A 16,679-nucleotide genomic window follows, 5' to 3' on the forward strand; every position below is an offset into this window, starting at 1 on the left:
TACGATCAAGGAAAGGACTGACGAAGGAGTTATAGTATGAAGCTTCATTTATGTCAGCTATAAAACATTTTATTGCTTAATTAATCGGTTATTCTCTGGCATAAATCACCATAAAAATCAAATATCGCTAAAAAATATCTAAGTCACAGTAGAATTAATTGCATTGTCACAGATAGCACCACAAAAACGGTTGAAACGGTAATATATTAAATGGCATTAAAGATAAAATGCATGATTTTTCAAATCACTTTTTGCAACCATGCCCATACGCAATTACGTTTCTTTTTTTCTTATATTAGTAAGTAAAATCGTAGTTCATTTTCTTTCCTCCTCCGTCTCTCTCTCTCTCTCTCCCTCTCTCTCTCTCTCTTAAGATTGCAAGGAAGGAAAACAAACGACAAAAATTAAGTATCGTGAAAGTATTCACTCGCAAGAGATCCATTGCACGCGTGGTTATTAGCCAATTAAAATTAACATTTCTTTTTCAGTCTCATAACGACGTAATAGTCAATACGATTGCTATTATCACGAAAATTAACTTCGCAAAAACAATTCACCGTATTCCGTTCTTAATTAATAATTGATCCCATAATGGTATTGATTGTCAGCAAGGCCTGGCATGAGGTTCCTCAGTCTTTCTTAGAAGCAACCTTTTATTATATGCACTCATTCCTCAGCTTCGATCGTAAGATCTTCCCGCTCGCATTCTTCGGTATCTCATTTATGAAGGTAACTCCTCCTGAAATTATTACAAATTCACGTTCGATTACCTTACATTATCGATCAGGTAAATAAGAACTACAATATTAAACGAAATTTGTATCGTAAAAAAACAATCAAAAACAGGTTGAACGTAAAATAATGATAGATTAATAGAATATGTATAAAAAGTTTTACAATACTATTTTACTACAAGAACTTACTTTATGTACTGGAAAACTTACATAATGTAACAGGAAAGAGATGGATGTATTCATTGGTACGTTAATCGTTTTTATATACAAAACATGACATCATAGATTACATTCTGTTTCGCATTAAACGTAAACTGAAAAACTTTACCTCGCAGCTGTTTGTATTCTGACACTTTGTTTTTAATGAAATCTTTAATGTCTTCCTCAGTCACTTTTGACCCCTTCGTCGTCACTACGAAAGCTTTTGGTACCTCACCGCACCTTTCGTCCGGCACACCGATCACAGCTGCTTCCTGGATGTCTGGATGCGATCTTAGTACAGCTTCCATTTCAGCTGGTGGTACCTGACGCAACATTTTAAATCGATAAAGAAATGAGATTTGAAAGATAAACAAACTGGTGTTTTTTATGAAGAAATGAACGCTTAAGAATATACTAATAAAAGAATGTACTAATCAAGTTTGTATCGTACAGAAAACATATGACGCGACGTATGACTCAATACTTTGACCCTGGGAGATCGAAAGAATTAGTAAAATGCTTTACATAACTATAAAAACGTAACTGGTCTTGCGTCAATGTTTAATTGGAAAAATTCCTATGAATATTTTTATAGAATACCTATTAGAAAGAATATAAGTATATTACAATTTATAATTACTGCATTTATCGCTACATATTATAATTAATACTATGTAATTATATCGAAAAATGCAGTTATTCGATTATCAAAATTACATAGACGACGAAGTAAAAGTTCTGTAGTACAACCAACTTAATATTGTTTACGAGTTCCATACATTTTATACACAAAAGTATGTTTGATAGTACATATGAATAATGATAAATGGTAGTACTCGAATTTTTCGACACAGTCACAAAATTGAATGAAATAAAAATTAAGTCATGTTAGCGTTACCATAGTGATATATCTTTTCTTATCTACATGAAAAATGATTGGCATGTATGAGTATGGAATGAGTGGAAAATAAATTTAATTGAAGCTTTTTGCGAATATCTGGGAAACTAAGGTCGAGCGACGATGACATGGATAGGGAAAAGTTGTCCAGAATGATGATCTCGATAACATATTTCAAACTTATTAGAATAGGATTACCAGGTAAGGAAGACTGATATATTATCTACTAATTCTATGAATGGATGTGTCATTTACCTGAAATCCTTTAACTTTGATTAACTCCTTCATTCTATCCGTGATAAAGAAATTGGAGTCTTTGTCATAGTAAGCAATGTCCCCGGTTTTCAGCCAGCCATTCTCGACGATCATGTCGTTCGTGGCACTTTCGTTGTTTAAGTAACCTTTCATAACGTGAGGCCCCCTGACCCATATTTCACCGACTTGACCTTGTTCAGAAATATCTTCATTCGTACTTGGATCGACTAATCGTACCTCGCAACCAACAATGTTTCTTCCGACGCTTCCTGGTTTCGAATCACCTATATCCAAGGTAACAACTGGCGAGGTCTCCGTTAATCCATATCCTTGTCGAAAGAAATTAAACAAATGATAAATATTTTTTATAATTTCGACTTTGTCAAAAGAAGTTCAACTTTAATAAAGCACGAAAGATTCGAGAATAGAAATTTTAGGAATAGAGTTAAAATCTTACCTTGACAGAGTTTCAACTGATCAGGGTTTAACTGATACTTTTGATAGAAATTTTCTACGTCCGTCTGTGATAACGGAGCCGCACCACTGATAAAGTGATGCATGTTTTCGTAAACCTGTTTCTTAATATATGTACAAGCGTTCAAGAACAGAAGTATCGGTGGGACTATGTAAAGACCCGTCACCTGTGAAATAAAGTACTCTTGAAAACATTCCTGAAACATATCCTGCTAGATAAAAGATATATTCCAACAGAATTCTCACCTTGTGTTTCATTAAAACGCTAATAAATAGTTCTGGCGTAAACTTGGGAACAGTAATTAATTTTGCACCGGAAGCGATACGCGGTAACACCATGCCGTTCAACCCGAAAATATGGAAGAAAGGTAATATTAAAGGTAATACTTCTTGGAAGTCGGCTGCAAAAATAATTAACCTCGTCAATGATGCTTGATATTAAACGAACAAATAAGTTTACGATACTAAGATGATAAGTAATAATAAACGATAATAAACGATGCTTACCCGTTGTAGTTTGCCACATTTTTTCTTCGCACGTCTGTTCCACCATTTGCATGTTACTGACTAAATTATTATGCGTCAACATCACCCCTTTTGGCAAGCCTGTCGTTCCACTGGAGAATGGTAAAACAGCCAAATCGTTTGGAGACATTTGATAACTGGTTATAGGCGGTAACGTTTTGCCACGTGCAATGAGATCCTATAAAAGTTTCGTTATCTTGAGCCAACGTTCAACTCGTACCGATTATACCAAATGGTTTCACGCCTACGAATTCGAATTCAATCAATTTATCCGAGGTGCTCGACACTATGATCAATTTTAGTTCTCACCTTAAACGGCACGGTACCATCGGGAATAGGTCCGCTACCATCCTCGATAACCACCAAGCGTCCTCCAGATGCGATGATATCTCTCGAAGCTTGGAGTACGATCGGTGCAATTTCTGCCACTGTAATGACCGCCTTCGCGTTGGCAATCTTCAGTTGCCTCTTTATTTCATCTGTTTAGTAATAGAAAATAATTGACAATGATTTGCAGAAACAAAACAGGAACAGAATTGCTAATGAAATTATGTTAATTAATTCTTTTTTTTTCACTTATCGAATAATTTTATATGCAAATACATTTTACTGTATATGCGCACTTATTTAAATATACTAACGCAAATGTATATTAAGTAGGTAACTTATTGCTGAATCAGTAATGAATTCAACTCACCAGACGTATAAGTAGGATTCACTGTAGTAACAATAAGATCGGCTTCTAGGATACCGATAGTACCTAAAATCGCTTCCGGATAATTGGGCGATATCAAGGCCACTACGTCGCCCTTTCTCAAACCCATATTTATCAAACTTCTTCCAATATAATTAGTCGCGTCCTTGGCTTCGCTGTACGTATACTTCCTTCCGGTCACCGAGCACTCCTAATATAGTAACATTGATTGCATTAGAGTCATCGAATTAGCATAGAATATTACTATTTGCATCATTTTGAAATATGTAACTACTAAAAATTATCTTAATCAGCAACTGTTGTAGCGATATTGTAACAATTAAAAATCGTTTGTTTTAACTTGATTTATTATATGATCATACTCGTATTACGTATTTGCATACAATGTCAGTAATCTTAAAATTTATTCGTATGCAACGAATGTAAGAATGTAGCGCGCGCACTATGCTCTTTAAGAGTTACTCATGCTTATCGTATTTAATTATTATCATCACTCCCACAGACGACTGTTCTGACTTATAACAGTAATAAAGAAATTGTTCCATTCCTTCACAACTGCTCTAATAAAGAGGGAAAAAAAAGAAATTGTAATAATTTGTTTATAACATTACCAGCGCAATATTGTCAGCGAATTTCGTAGCATTTCTCCAGATGTATTCCTGAACGAGCATCTCGGATGGCGTGAACTCGCCGAACGGCGACAAGAAAATCTTTTTTCCATTTTCATCCTCCATGATCTTCTGTCGCGCCTGTGTAGAAGTGCGTCTCGCGAACTGGTTTGCAACTTTCGTCCCGCTCTCCGATATCTGGCTTAGTCTTCGAGTACAACGAAAAATTTGCCTGACGCCCGTCATTATTTGCACGCAATATTTTATCCTAATCTTCCAATAATTTGTTAATAGTTCAATAATAACACTTTAACGAACTGTTAACAGTTTATGGGATCACGTCAAACACAGGTACGCTCTGGAAAAGAGATAAAAACGATATCAGTTGAATCGCATAAAAATGATTTTTTAGCTGTGGGAATAACGTATACCGAGTAAGGCACACGCGGTTCAATGTGGGTCAACTGATTTGACGCTAAGAGAAACGAAGACGCAGAACGTTGAAAGCGGAAATACATACAACAACAACATAGATCGCGTAAACATCCAGATCGAAATCTTACAACTATACGAAACGATTACAGAAGTTAATGAAATTTTAATCCCGAACGGACAACATCATTTTTTCCTGGTAATCCATTTGTTCATGATTATCAACCTTCTTCCAGGAAGTCCTTCGAGGTGTAAGATATCAACAATAATGTATAAATAATTATGCCAGTTTGTTGATTGCATCACCATACACCGATGGGACAAGTTACACTGCAACGAACAGACCGAATGTAATGTCTGTAAGAATGTCTGTGGAATAACAAACGGGCCACGTTTATCAGTAGATTGAATTGTTTGCGCCGGATCAAAAGAATCTGAATCAATAGAACGACAAACTGCCAGTGAAGAATAAATAGAAGATCAAAGTACAACATGGTTATCGACATTAACACACCTCGTCTAGATATTATCTTATTCTCAGCCATACGTAAATATAGCAGCTTCTTCGTACATTATCGCGGTAAATCGAGGAACAATTTACCAAATGACTTGCAGTTGTCGACTATGACTCTGCTTCATTCAAAGTTGTCTTACACAATAAACTGCTACCATCGAAGAAAGCCATCATTTATAAATTTTGCATGTCACAGTATTAAACTAGATATTAATGAGCGGTCAATTTGTTCGTAAACAAGCTCTCGGAGAATCAAAGATGCTATCATTGGTATCGTACCGTATATCGCATCGGCTGAAACAGATTGTGTGATAAATCGATGTTAAATATTTCGATCAAGAGACCATTGAACTTTCTGAAAAGTACGAATAATCCTGCGCCGTCTGAAGCTTCTACACCTACGCATTTGGAACGCCAGATGGTGCTTTGGCCTCGAATAACATTTTGCGATAGCTTCCTGAGGATGAACGTTCGTTCGCTAGGCATTGGCGGCGACTCAGACAGACAGAGATTTAGTTTTTGCTGTTTCGCGTTTATTATTCGTTACGAGCAATAGCAAACTTACGATATCACGATAAAACGGATGTTGAGCCTCTTATAAACCCACGAATCGTTGCCTTCGCGACGAATGCAAGTACGCGATGAACATCTGTTTATATCAAATACATTCGAAACACTTGATCGACCGTAAATCAAAATTATTCGAAACTAGGTACTGTCTAACTTTCGACCAGATCTATGATTTCGACGCAAAACTAAGCGTGTTTATAATTTCCATCGATCGATCGATTTTTACTCGGCTGACCTGTTGCATAGGAAAATCCAATTTCTGATTTCATTTACTTTTATGCAAGTAAAATTGCAAACCGGTTTTGATATAGTGAATATCTTTTGTTCCAATACTGATGGCGATCGATTAAGAAGGGGGCAATCCAGCGTCGATAAAATACACTTGTCAAATAGAGAAAAACGTAGGAAAACGTGCAAACCTTGATGATCTTGAATACACGGTGCAAATGTTAGTGCGTAGCCGTAGGACTCGAGTCGTTGCTTTCGGCTTAGACGTGATGTACTTGGGAAAAGTCGCAATACCACGAACCGACGAACGACACAGAACTGGCGAAGCTTACTCAACTAACTGACTTTCACTGACAGACTACGAGTTTCTGTTGCAAACCATTTAACTTCTGCCCGCCTGTAGATACGCCATTCCCCCACCCAACACTCTAGTAGAGGAGGCGTGTACAGGGATGGTTATTTGTATGCGAAAACTATAATGACGCTTTCACGATCGACTGTATTTTCGGTACACTTTTCTCGATTGCAAGTAATTGATTCTGTCATTATGATAATATCCACAACGCGGATGCGTGTGTTCACGAACATCGATTAATGTTCTTCCCGCTTTAGACGATGATTTAAATGCAATAAAATTTGGTCGAATAGTTCGAGACAAGCCTACTATTTATTGTTAGACTGATAAAGAGATATCAGGTTTCTCTTATCGTTCTGACAATTATACCCTAACTACATTCTTATGAATATTCACATTAGACTGAAAATATTTATGTTAAGACATATAAAGCAGTAGAAAATCCACATCATATTCGTGGATATATAAATTACTCAGAGTGTTTATTACAATATTCATGAGTATTCGTTCAATTAGACTGTATTTCTTAAACTACATCCCTTGCGTCTACAGAAAACATTAATTTACTTTGAGATATGGAGCCTGCATATATTATATATTATACTTGTTACACTTTGGTCAATGTTACATAATCAAAACGAACTGATCTTACCATTCGCATTATATAACCACACTCCTGTGGAATATAAAGGAGCTAAACATCGTGGTATGGCGCTGTACGAAATTGTCAAGGGAAGAATAAGAAGAAAATTCACGTCGGTATTTCCGACGGTTTGAACGATACAGAGACCAACTTGGATTTTGCATCTAAAAACGTCTCCCCTCTTGCCATCTGGTGACGGGATTCCGACCTTTCAGCGCTTTATCGTTCGTTGACAAAACGAACACCCTATAGGTCCTTTGCATCCTTTGGCAAATAAGCTTGATACATTTATTTATGAATATAAAACAAAGCAATTTGATTGCTAATTCAACAGCGTCTAAACGTCGATGACCTGGTAATGTTACTTTAATCGATGAGAATCACATTTTTTCATTGTTTCAACGTCGTCTGTATTTAACTCCAACTATTGCACCCGGCACATTGTCGTGGGGTCGATGCGTCGGCGCGTCGTCATCGACGCCGACTCCAACGTTGCGTCCAGGTCCGTACGACAAGTATTGTGAAACACGTGTCATGAAATGTGAAATATCATTCATAATTATATCTATTACATCTACATGTCAAATTCTTAGTCTGTCAAATTCGCAAGTCATTTCCCTTATAAGCACATAAACTAACGTTACAATGCACGAATATGTCATTTAAAAGCGAAAGCAAACTACTCTAAAATCTTCGTTACTCCAGGCACTTACGAAGGTCTATTTACATAAAACGAATAAGCTATTCGAATATATGTCTTGATAAAATATTTGACCGCGAAATAAATTCATTCGGTTAGCGGTGAGTTAACTAGTCAAACAATTAAGCGCCCCACGAGAGTTCATCCCTGTTCGCAAAGGCAACGACGCCATGTCGACGTTCACCCCTATAGCTTGGCCTCGTTGCAACCCCCGTTACGTCCCCAGTTGACCGTGAACCGCGACGAGCAAGTATATTGAGAAACGGGATATTCGTGTTATTCGTCGCAACGCTAGATCATCGTCGAACACCAGGTCACTGTCGCTAAGCGAGTCTGTGCTATGAATGAAGACCCAACCTTTTCATTTCGAGGTAATTATAAAAAGAATCGGCCTAATTGACATGTTTGTATCGACAGACGTAATGGTCATCGTCTATCCGTCACGTCAGCAAGATTGCGTCATTACAAATCAATTTTTTCCACTTTTTGTATAGTTCTTATCGAGATAGCGTCGTACGGAACAGAGAAATGATAACTAATGAGATCAGAGTGCGTGAAAATTTTTCCTTCCATGCCGTTTGTACAGCTAACGGTCGTTTTACACGATCGTATAAATATTCCATGAGAAATACGAGCAAAAAGACGTCACGAATATAGACTAATAGATAGTACGCTATTGAAAAAATTACGGTATTATGGACGTGCACTTGTCGAGTACTACTTAGTAAACTTTAGTAAACCTCCGAATAAACGAACGACAATAATTTACGACGATGTTGTTCATTCGAACGCAAGGAGAAAGAAGGAATAAGTGAAAGAATAAGTGTGTATTTTGCGTTTCGCAGGTCTTGATAGTGTTACTCTTATCCGTAATCCCCTGGCCAGGACCCAGCGTGTTTAAAATATCATGCCCCCGCGATCGGGCGTCCGTGGTGAGGAGGATAGTTCAGAAGGTAAAGAAAATTTGCAAAATGTCCATTTGTAGCAACTTTGTCGCCGTGGAAAATCTTTCAACTTTTCTCGAGGTTTCAGAGATGGATGCCAATTCTGAAGAGACATCAAGTAGAGCTGCCTCTGGAGTGCCCGTTCCACGAAAGTCGAGATATTTTTCGACCACAGCAAAAGGCGAAACACCAACACAGACCGTCACAATGGACCTGCGGTCTGTGTGGCAAATCCTTCTACGCAGAGAAACACTTGGATGCCCACTTCGATAACAGACACAAAAGCAATGTTAACACGGTACGTTTTCCTTCTTTCGATTCGCTCGAGTAAATATAATTTGTTCGAGATATAGAGTGTAGAATTGGAGATGTCACGAGTCGTTTAGAAAGCCTCGTTTCTATCAAAATTACCATTCCGTTAGAATAATTGCCATAATTGTAATTATAAATATATACTCTTATAACGGGATAATAAAGGAGGGATATGCTTCTAGAGAAAAACATCGTGTAAACTTCATCGATTTTATGAGACACCTCCCATTTTCCACCTGGCACAGAAAATCTATCGACACTCCTTCGCAACGCACACAAATAACTTCAAATACGGTAAGACCAGTTGCCAAGTGTGTCAATTATAAATGAAACTGTTGGAGGCTAGGCGGAAGACGCGGTGTGCCTCGCGGATTACTGCGACATCATGAGATGCGACGTGCTTGGAAACCGTGATTTCGAAAATTCCCTGGTGGACGACGAGACTGGCCACCACAGCACGGATATACAAGTCTGGAAAGAGAACACGGAGCAACGTCACACATCTGTGATGCCTTGTGAGTCGCGAGGCGGTTTCTCGGGGACGTATCCGGTGGAGAAAGCCTGCACTATTCCCGGTGGCGGAGCTGTCACTAACATTCAGCAATATTGTCATCGAGAGGACAGCGGGGCTTTAGAGAATCATCGTTTGCCAGGAACTGCATACCACGTCGAAATCGCTGGTCCGGATAACAGGAGTAACGCCTGCGACAACGGCGAAGAGGACGAAGACGAAGAAGACGAGGACGATGAAGAGAATCTCGTGGAAGCGGCGTTGCCAGCCGTCGACAAGAAAAGGCGTAAGGGGTTGCACCTGAGGAAGTTGAAGGCCAACTGCAAGCCGGAGGAGCTGCAGAAGCTGAAGTTGCAATGCGAAGTTAGTTGACTTCGTGGGAAGATTGTAGAAAATTTTTTAAATGAAGGGTCTGATTTATCTCTTGGAAATCATCTCGATGAAACCTCGATAAGATCTAGGAATAGTCGAACGATACGAATAAGTGGACGACTTCCTTGGTTCTATAAGACAATATCTGCTCGTGAGAGAAATAGTATATCTTTCATTGCCATATGAATTCATGAACGGCCGATTTCTCTGTCCTCTATGCAACTCGAAGATTACAGATCGGTGTTTGAGTATGTAAGATTATCGTTCTAGTAACTGTTGTATTGTCCTTGGAAGCTTTAGTCATCATAAAACGCTTTGGCATTACTTAAGTATTGTTCCGAATAATCTCGTAAATATAGGTACCTTTCCTTGTAGCGCATTCGAGAGGGGATTAACCACTTTCTGGCCTCATTTGTCGTTTTATTTGTCTTAAAATGACTAATCACTATTTTGCTAGTCACGTAAACTTTCCAAATCCAAACGAGTATCACGAGTATCATGAGTATTAACGCAATCTTCCGTATAATCCGTAGACTAAAAGCACGGTTAATGAGGAAATAAAAAGTGTAGTAACAAATTGTGGCATAGGATGAAATAACAAGCACGTATCATAAATATCGTGTTCTTTTATGTCACGAATATTATTATTATTTGAATAATGTTAATAGGTACTGATCCGCGATTGCATCGCTGGACTCTTGACGAATCTTTCGGTACGAGATTTCCAGGAAATGGAAGGTATGCCGTTCGATCAATTTGATAAACGTCTTATCGACAAAACGGATTTCCAATTTTTATCATTCTCCTCCTTTCTAGGTGAGTTGAATCGCGCGATATGCTGGTACCTTAGCTGCGACAGGTATTGGGAAGACACGAAAAAGCAACAGAGGCACACACCTTGGTACCTGTTAAGCATTTTTCTGCTCGTTCTGTCTTTGTCCATTTACGCGTGCTACTACATTATTTGGGTGCTGTTCAAGTACGTACGTTGAAACATATTTACACATAACAATGTCGTCCCATCATTTATCATCGTTCGCGTGTGTATAAAAACAGCGATAAGAGAATTTATCAGCACAACAACTGTCGTCACATATGCAGCCAGGCAGATCTAATTAAAGATTCAACACGATACAAATATGTCAAATGTTTACAACAATGATAAGTCACATACTCTTTTCGTAACTTCGTTTGAAATCGTTCCAAAATTCGATATTAAAAATTACACATATGTATATCTACGTAGAATTAAACTTAAGATATTAACGAACGGCTTGGATAAAAGTGCAAATATAAATCTTTCTTTTTATACACGTAAATGTTTAGACGTTCGAAGATTTACATTGTTTTTACACCGAAGAACCTGATAGTATAGAAAAAAATAACATCCGAAATCATTTTTACAATTCAAAGACACGAAGGCGTCATTAATCCCATAAATTTTACTTAAGATACCAGATATCAATATTCCCACTCGAAACGCATTATATATTTTTAACCAAAGATATCATTCATCTTATCGAAATGCAGTACATACATTTTATTTATTCTCGTCAATTACCATGATTCATCACCGAAACATCAATCTTTCAGTTCAGCAGAAGAAGACAGGTTGGATGGAACAGGAAGCTTAGATGGAGATCTAACGGCTACGTCCTCGTTACACGATCAGAGTGGTCCTGGCGATAGTAGAACCAGTGGCAGAAGAAAAGGTGAGCCAGGGGACGATAACCTGCCTTCGAACGAAGAAATGCCCGATCATTATATATACGTAACCTATCCACCCGAGCTAAAGCAGCGATTACTGGACAGGTAAATAAGATGAGAAAATATGAAACAATTATGGGACATTGGTATCGAAATCGTACAGTGATCTTCCTGATTGCAGCTGCTACAATAGAACCACTCGACTATAAAGTCAAAGAGGTAGGAGAAGGGTGGACAAAGATTCGTTCGGAAGTACGAGAACAGTTCGCTCGGTACCACGAGTCGGTCCCACGGCAAAACACCTTCTTCCTTATTTTTTCCCCCTCTCTTAATCTTCGTGTTTTGTATACCAACCGTGAGAATAAATTGCAAAACGTACACGAGAAAAGAATTTGTTGTCAATACCTCTGTTCGCGTTATTTATATTTCGTTTTACTAAACTATCAACGTATGTCAAAGCTTTATACTTAAGATAATATTTTATCGAATCGTTTCGATAATTTATATAATTTGTTTCTTCAAGTGCATTACACAAAGAGAACATAATTCTCTGTTGAAAAAATTCGTTGAATGATATTATTATTGTTATCTCAGCAACGCTGCGGCGATCTGGTCGGCCGAGGAATGCAGTTTATAGTTTTATCTATAAACAGTTTCACGAGCCTACGATAACCAGTTCGCTTATAGCAAACTATGCTCATGTTTCTTTCGACCATCACACGTCTATAAAATGTCTGGCGATCTTTTTAAAGAACGATGCATTAATGCCAAATTTTTTGCGGAACTCGAGAAAAAAGGAACTGAAATAGTTGGTATGTTAAAAAAAAAAAAACATATAGAGAGGGAGTGAGAAGCATATGAAGATAGCAACCATTTACAAATGGTCAAAGAGATTTCATGACGGAAGAGAAGAGATGGAAGATGATGCTCGATCTTCTACTGAGTAGTTCTAAAGAAGAACTTATAACGTGTTTATAAAGTTGTGTTATCACTGATCGGATAATCGCTAAAGAGCTTAGTATCAGTCGAGGAAATGTGCATTCAATTTTAAAAGACGATTTATAAATACGAAAACCTGACGCTAGAATTGTCTCACGATTTACTGATGTAATTCTACGAATTTTTTTAACAGACTAGTATAAAAACATACGTTCACGACAAGGACAATACATAAAAAAAATGCTGTAGGCAATAATACCTCCTTGGGTCAGTAGTTTCGGTTTTATTTTGAAACTAAAAGCTCGATTCGAAACTAAAACCAGTAAGTCATCTTAATGGATCCATCGGAGTCCCGTTGCGTGTCCATCACGCTGGATTGTCGAACCAGCCGACGTACGCTCGCACTGCTGGGCCTTTGTTGATCCTCTAACAGTCTCTGAGGAATCGATGCCTCAGGTACTTCGTGCATCTCCACTGTCTCTCTGATCGATAAATCTTCGTAAGAAGCCGCGGCCGATGAAGGTCTAAGATCAGCGAAAGCAACGACGCGTTATTTACAACATTTACATAAGAAGGAATATTTATGTGTTTAATCGACAGTTTTTGCCAATAATATGATTCGTACTTGGTCGGGACGCAACGAAAACAGTCGGCACAAGTCCAATCCTTCCCAAACAGTTCCCCTTCCTCCACAGTCTGTGGTAATCGATGATGCAGCGTCTCCGGCAAACGCAAGCCAGACAGTCCGCCGATTACAGATACGACGCCAAGAATCACGAGGGGTAGTACTAAGTTCTCCTTGCCCTAATGACGTAAATTCCTGGAAGATTTAACTGAACGCGGAGACACGATAAGCGTATTTACGATTACTTACAAGATAAGTAACAAAAGGAATGATTATAAGGCCGAGACCACTGATGTAGGCGGAGAAACCGATCGCTACGCCGCGTAGTTGTGTAGGGTAAAGTTCACCGGCGAACGGATATATAATTAAGAAAGAGGCTGATATTGCGGATTTTGATAAGAGGAATAGTATTAGCGTCGTCACAACAGCATCTATAAAAAGACAAAGATGGAATAGTTAAAATGAAAAAATTTATTTCGAAACTACTTTCAGTATTTCTCTTTTTATCGTATGATTTATACGAAGAATCTGTTCTCCTGTTTTTCTCTTTTATTAGCATAATGTAGTACCAGATGACAAAAGAACCGTGGCAATGCACGATACACCAGCGAGTACCATGGACAAGCAAAGAGGCCATCGACGACCCCATCGATCCATTACCACCCAGCAGGCCATGTAGCTTGGAATCTCAGCCAGAGACGAGAAGAAAAAGCTCAAGTGTTCCTCGTTACCCAACGCTGGCCCGTAATACGATAATCCGACATATACCATATTATTGGCAAACCTAGAAAGAGAGGAATCAATCCAGCGATAGACTGATACATTTCGTCATTTGTTGTTTACGTAAAGAAATACAATCACATATATACGGTAAACAACGATTACTAATACGAAAACATTGTAAGATTCTGTAGAAGTGTCGGAAGCTAAATTTTACTGCAAACACACGCGTGTTATATTTTATGACATTCGTTGACTTATGAGGTATTTGTACTTTTATTTACCAATTTAGAGTGATAAGACATGTCTTCAATCGCATATTTGGTGTTTTGAAGAGAGACAATACACCGGGCCCTTTACGTAATCTCTCTTCTTCACTTTTGGACCGTGACATCATCATTCGCTGACGTAGTTTTTGTGAGAAAGAAGCAGGTAGCTCTTTCCCATTTACTTTGGCTAATCGTTCCAAGACTTCGTTAGCTTCAACTAATCGACTTTTCGCCAATAACCATCTCGGTGATTCTGGCAGCAACCTTGAATAATCTTAGACGTTTTATTATGACGTCGCGTGAACGGAATACGGAAGAAGGGTAAAAGGCAGAGAGACAATTACTCACCACCAGTATAAGAAATACAAAAGAAAGGGTGCGCTCGTGGTTATGGCAAGCGTTCTCCAATCTCTTATCAAATAGGTCACACCAGCCAACATACACAATCCCATTGTATAGAAGCTGCACGTCATCACTGTCACGAATGATCGATAATTTGGTCCAACCAGTTCCAAAGCTGTTTGTAGAAAACCCAGAAAACATTAATACTCGTTCTTTCTACGAAAAATATTTCTCATACTTCTTATTCCCTGTATTTGTTCATGTTATTTACTCATTTATTTATTATTTCTTTCTCTTCGTGGAATCTTACATATGATAAAAGGTATCTGATAAATAGCAGGAATGGTTAAACCAACGACCACCCTGGTGGCAGCCCAGGTCCAAAAGCTGTTCGACATCGACGTTAAAAATCCACCGGTTATTAAAGTCGCCAGACACGTGAAGAAAGACAATCTTCTACCAATTCTATGTGATACAACAAAGGTAATGAAACAACCTGTATCTAAGTTTCAAAACTAAGTAACAATGTTTGTCACCTATCGTTTAGCGTGCCGAAAAGGTACACTCCAATTGGTCCTCCCGTGTTTAGAGCAACCAATCCAATTGTCGGATAAATCGCATGATCGCACACGAGATCGAACTGAAACGTTTCAACAGGAATTAACGAAAAAATAAAATGATCATCTTGATCGAAAAACAGGATAAAATGTAAACGTACATCGATAACGATGGAAGATTTCACTTCTGAAGTTTCATACTCCCAACCATGATCGCATGGAACAATGGGCCACGATGCATTTGGCACGTACGAAGCCGCTGTCACGACAGAAATATTTTCCGCTGTCCAATCGATATCGTATCGTGTGCATTGACTGTACGTTTCATTGTCCTCCTAATTATGAAGGCAATTGTTACAATACTGCGGGCAAATAACGTGCACTATTGTGGAAAATGTACATATGTACTCTATTATGGATAAACGACGTATTTTCTGCAGTATCAAAGCGGGAAATCATCTTGGAAATATGAGAAAAATGCTAGCGTTTATCTAATTTCCTCGACAAACAGCGTAGGTTGATAGAATAAGCAACGCTAACTCTAAATCTTATTTTCTAACCTACTTACAGCGATTAAGATTTATTGTCATTGGCAATTAACTCTGCCATTCCTATGATAATTGTACGACTACGTATTTAGAATATAAAGCGCAACAGAATATTACTACGAATTATTTTTGCCAAAAGCTAATGACAGAATTACAGATGTTTCTAAATATCAAAATCATTGTATGAATGTTTCTCATGTAGCTATCGAATAATTTAAAAATGAAAAGCTTGCAACGAGGAGCTGGTATATTTGATTGACTAGCTTTTAAATAAATACCCTAACTGTCTAAATTCTTCCTAATAAAACACATGAACGAGGAGACAAAAGTATTAACGCCTAGACCGACAATTGCACCTGACTAATTGGAATCGCGAGTCTCTTTCTCCGGGAGACATCCAGAGTCTCCAACCCCGGTACTTTGCACCAGTGGGGTGGCGTGTCGGACATGAAGAGTTGATTGAAGGCGCAAAAGCCACACGGAAGACACGCCGGAAGACACACGAGCCAGAGAAGTTGCTTCTGATAACGACCGAATTCGCCGACGATCGGTAGAAGATCGTCGAGATCAAAGCCATCCTACAAAACTCTTGTCTCTTGATCTTGATCACACTCTTTTTCAGTAATCAATCATATTAAGATTTTTATATCACGACAGCAATCAAAAAACGTTTAAACGAATAACGATAATGAAGGAAATCCTATCGATTAGATAAGAGTATAGAAGTGTGTTGATAGGAATTATTACTACAAAGTAATTACTACAAAGTAATAATTCCTATCAACAGATATTTTGGAGGTGTAATTTAACATAAAAAACTTACTTCATCGTTCGCGTTTCCAGTCGTCTTGGTGTTCGCTGATTCAGACGTTTGATTTTCATCCAAGTCTTCCATTCTCGTGAACTTTGCCCACGTTCAAGCTACCGAAATGTCGCCGATACCTTAGAAACGCGTTACGTCACGTGTATTAGCTCCTTTAC

The 16,679-nt window shown here is 38.2% G+C and overlaps 3 protein-coding genes across 7 annotated transcripts; 1 reads left to right on the plus strand and 2 right to left on the minus strand.

Annotated features, from left to right (window-relative positions):
* Nucleotides 1-47: 47 nt before the first annotated feature.
* LOC138185599 (uncharacterized) lies at nucleotides 48-6,526 on the minus strand. Its single transcript, XM_069124656.1, has 10 exons — nucleotides 6,346-6,526; nucleotides 4,414-4,766; nucleotides 3,785-3,992; nucleotides 3,397-3,566; nucleotides 3,070-3,265; nucleotides 2,809-2,963; nucleotides 2,546-2,729; nucleotides 2,089-2,417; nucleotides 1,063-1,258; nucleotides 48-739 (listed from the first exon to the last, which is right to left on the minus strand). Exons 2-10 carry the CDS (start codon nucleotides 4,654-4,656, stop codon nucleotides 657-659), a joined length of 1,764 nt encoding a protein of 587 aa, XP_068980757.1. The 5' UTR covers nucleotides 4,657-4,766; nucleotides 6,346-6,526; the 3' UTR covers nucleotides 48-656.
* A 1,475-nt stretch (nucleotides 6,527-8,001) lies between these two features.
* Nucleotides 8,002-12,089, plus strand: LOC138185600 (uncharacterized). 3 transcript variants are annotated; one of them, XM_069124657.1, is made up of 8 exons: nucleotides 8,002-8,223; nucleotides 8,698-8,805; nucleotides 8,885-9,094; nucleotides 9,455-9,982; nucleotides 10,660-10,729; nucleotides 10,808-10,970; nucleotides 11,585-11,803; nucleotides 11,862-12,089. In XM_069124657.1, exons 1-8 carry the CDS (start codon nucleotides 8,197-8,199, stop codon nucleotides 11,905-11,907), a joined length of 1,371 nt encoding a protein of 456 aa, XP_068980758.1. In that variant the 5' UTR covers nucleotides 8,002-8,196; the 3' UTR covers nucleotides 11,908-12,089. The 3 variants fall into 3 exon arrangements, with proteins under 3 accessions (XP_068980758.1, XP_068980760.1, XP_068980759.1); XM_069124659.1 differs by having other exon boundaries at nucleotides 8,004-8,223; nucleotides 11,880-12,089; XM_069124658.1 differs by lacking the exon at nucleotides 8,002-8,223 and adding an exon at nucleotides 8,352-8,401.
* On the minus strand, nucleotides 10,600-16,654 carry CarT (Carcinine transporter). 3 transcript variants are annotated; one of them, XM_069124653.1, is made up of 12 exons: nucleotides 16,522-16,654; nucleotides 16,055-16,276; nucleotides 15,312-15,485; nucleotides 15,130-15,233; nucleotides 14,904-15,058; nucleotides 14,600-14,768; nucleotides 14,267-14,515; nucleotides 13,832-14,046; nucleotides 13,512-13,693; nucleotides 13,263-13,441; nucleotides 12,897-13,161; nucleotides 10,600-11,727 (listed from the first exon to the last, which is right to left on the minus strand). In XM_069124653.1, the coding sequence occupies exons 1-11, from the start codon at nucleotides 16,591-16,593 to the stop codon at nucleotides 12,951-12,953; spliced, it is 1,932 nt and encodes a 643-aa protein (XP_068980754.1). In that variant the 5' UTR covers nucleotides 16,594-16,654; the 3' UTR covers nucleotides 10,600-11,727; nucleotides 12,897-12,950. The 3 variants fall into 3 exon arrangements, with proteins under 3 accessions (XP_068980754.1, XP_068980755.1, XP_068980756.1); XM_069124654.1 differs by having other exon boundaries at nucleotides 16,055-16,286; nucleotides 16,522-16,573; XM_069124655.1 differs by lacking the exon at nucleotides 16,055-16,276 and having other exon boundaries at nucleotides 16,522-16,643.
* Nucleotides 16,655-16,679: the final 25 nt, after the last annotated feature.

This window comes from Bombus flavifrons, chromosome 12, assembly GCF_040668555.2.
Source record: "Bombus flavifrons isolate JBK064 chromosome 12, iyBomFlav1_principal, whole genome shotgun sequence".
NCBI classification, from domain to species: domain Eukaryota; kingdom Metazoa; phylum Arthropoda; class Insecta; order Hymenoptera; family Apidae; genus Bombus; species Bombus flavifrons.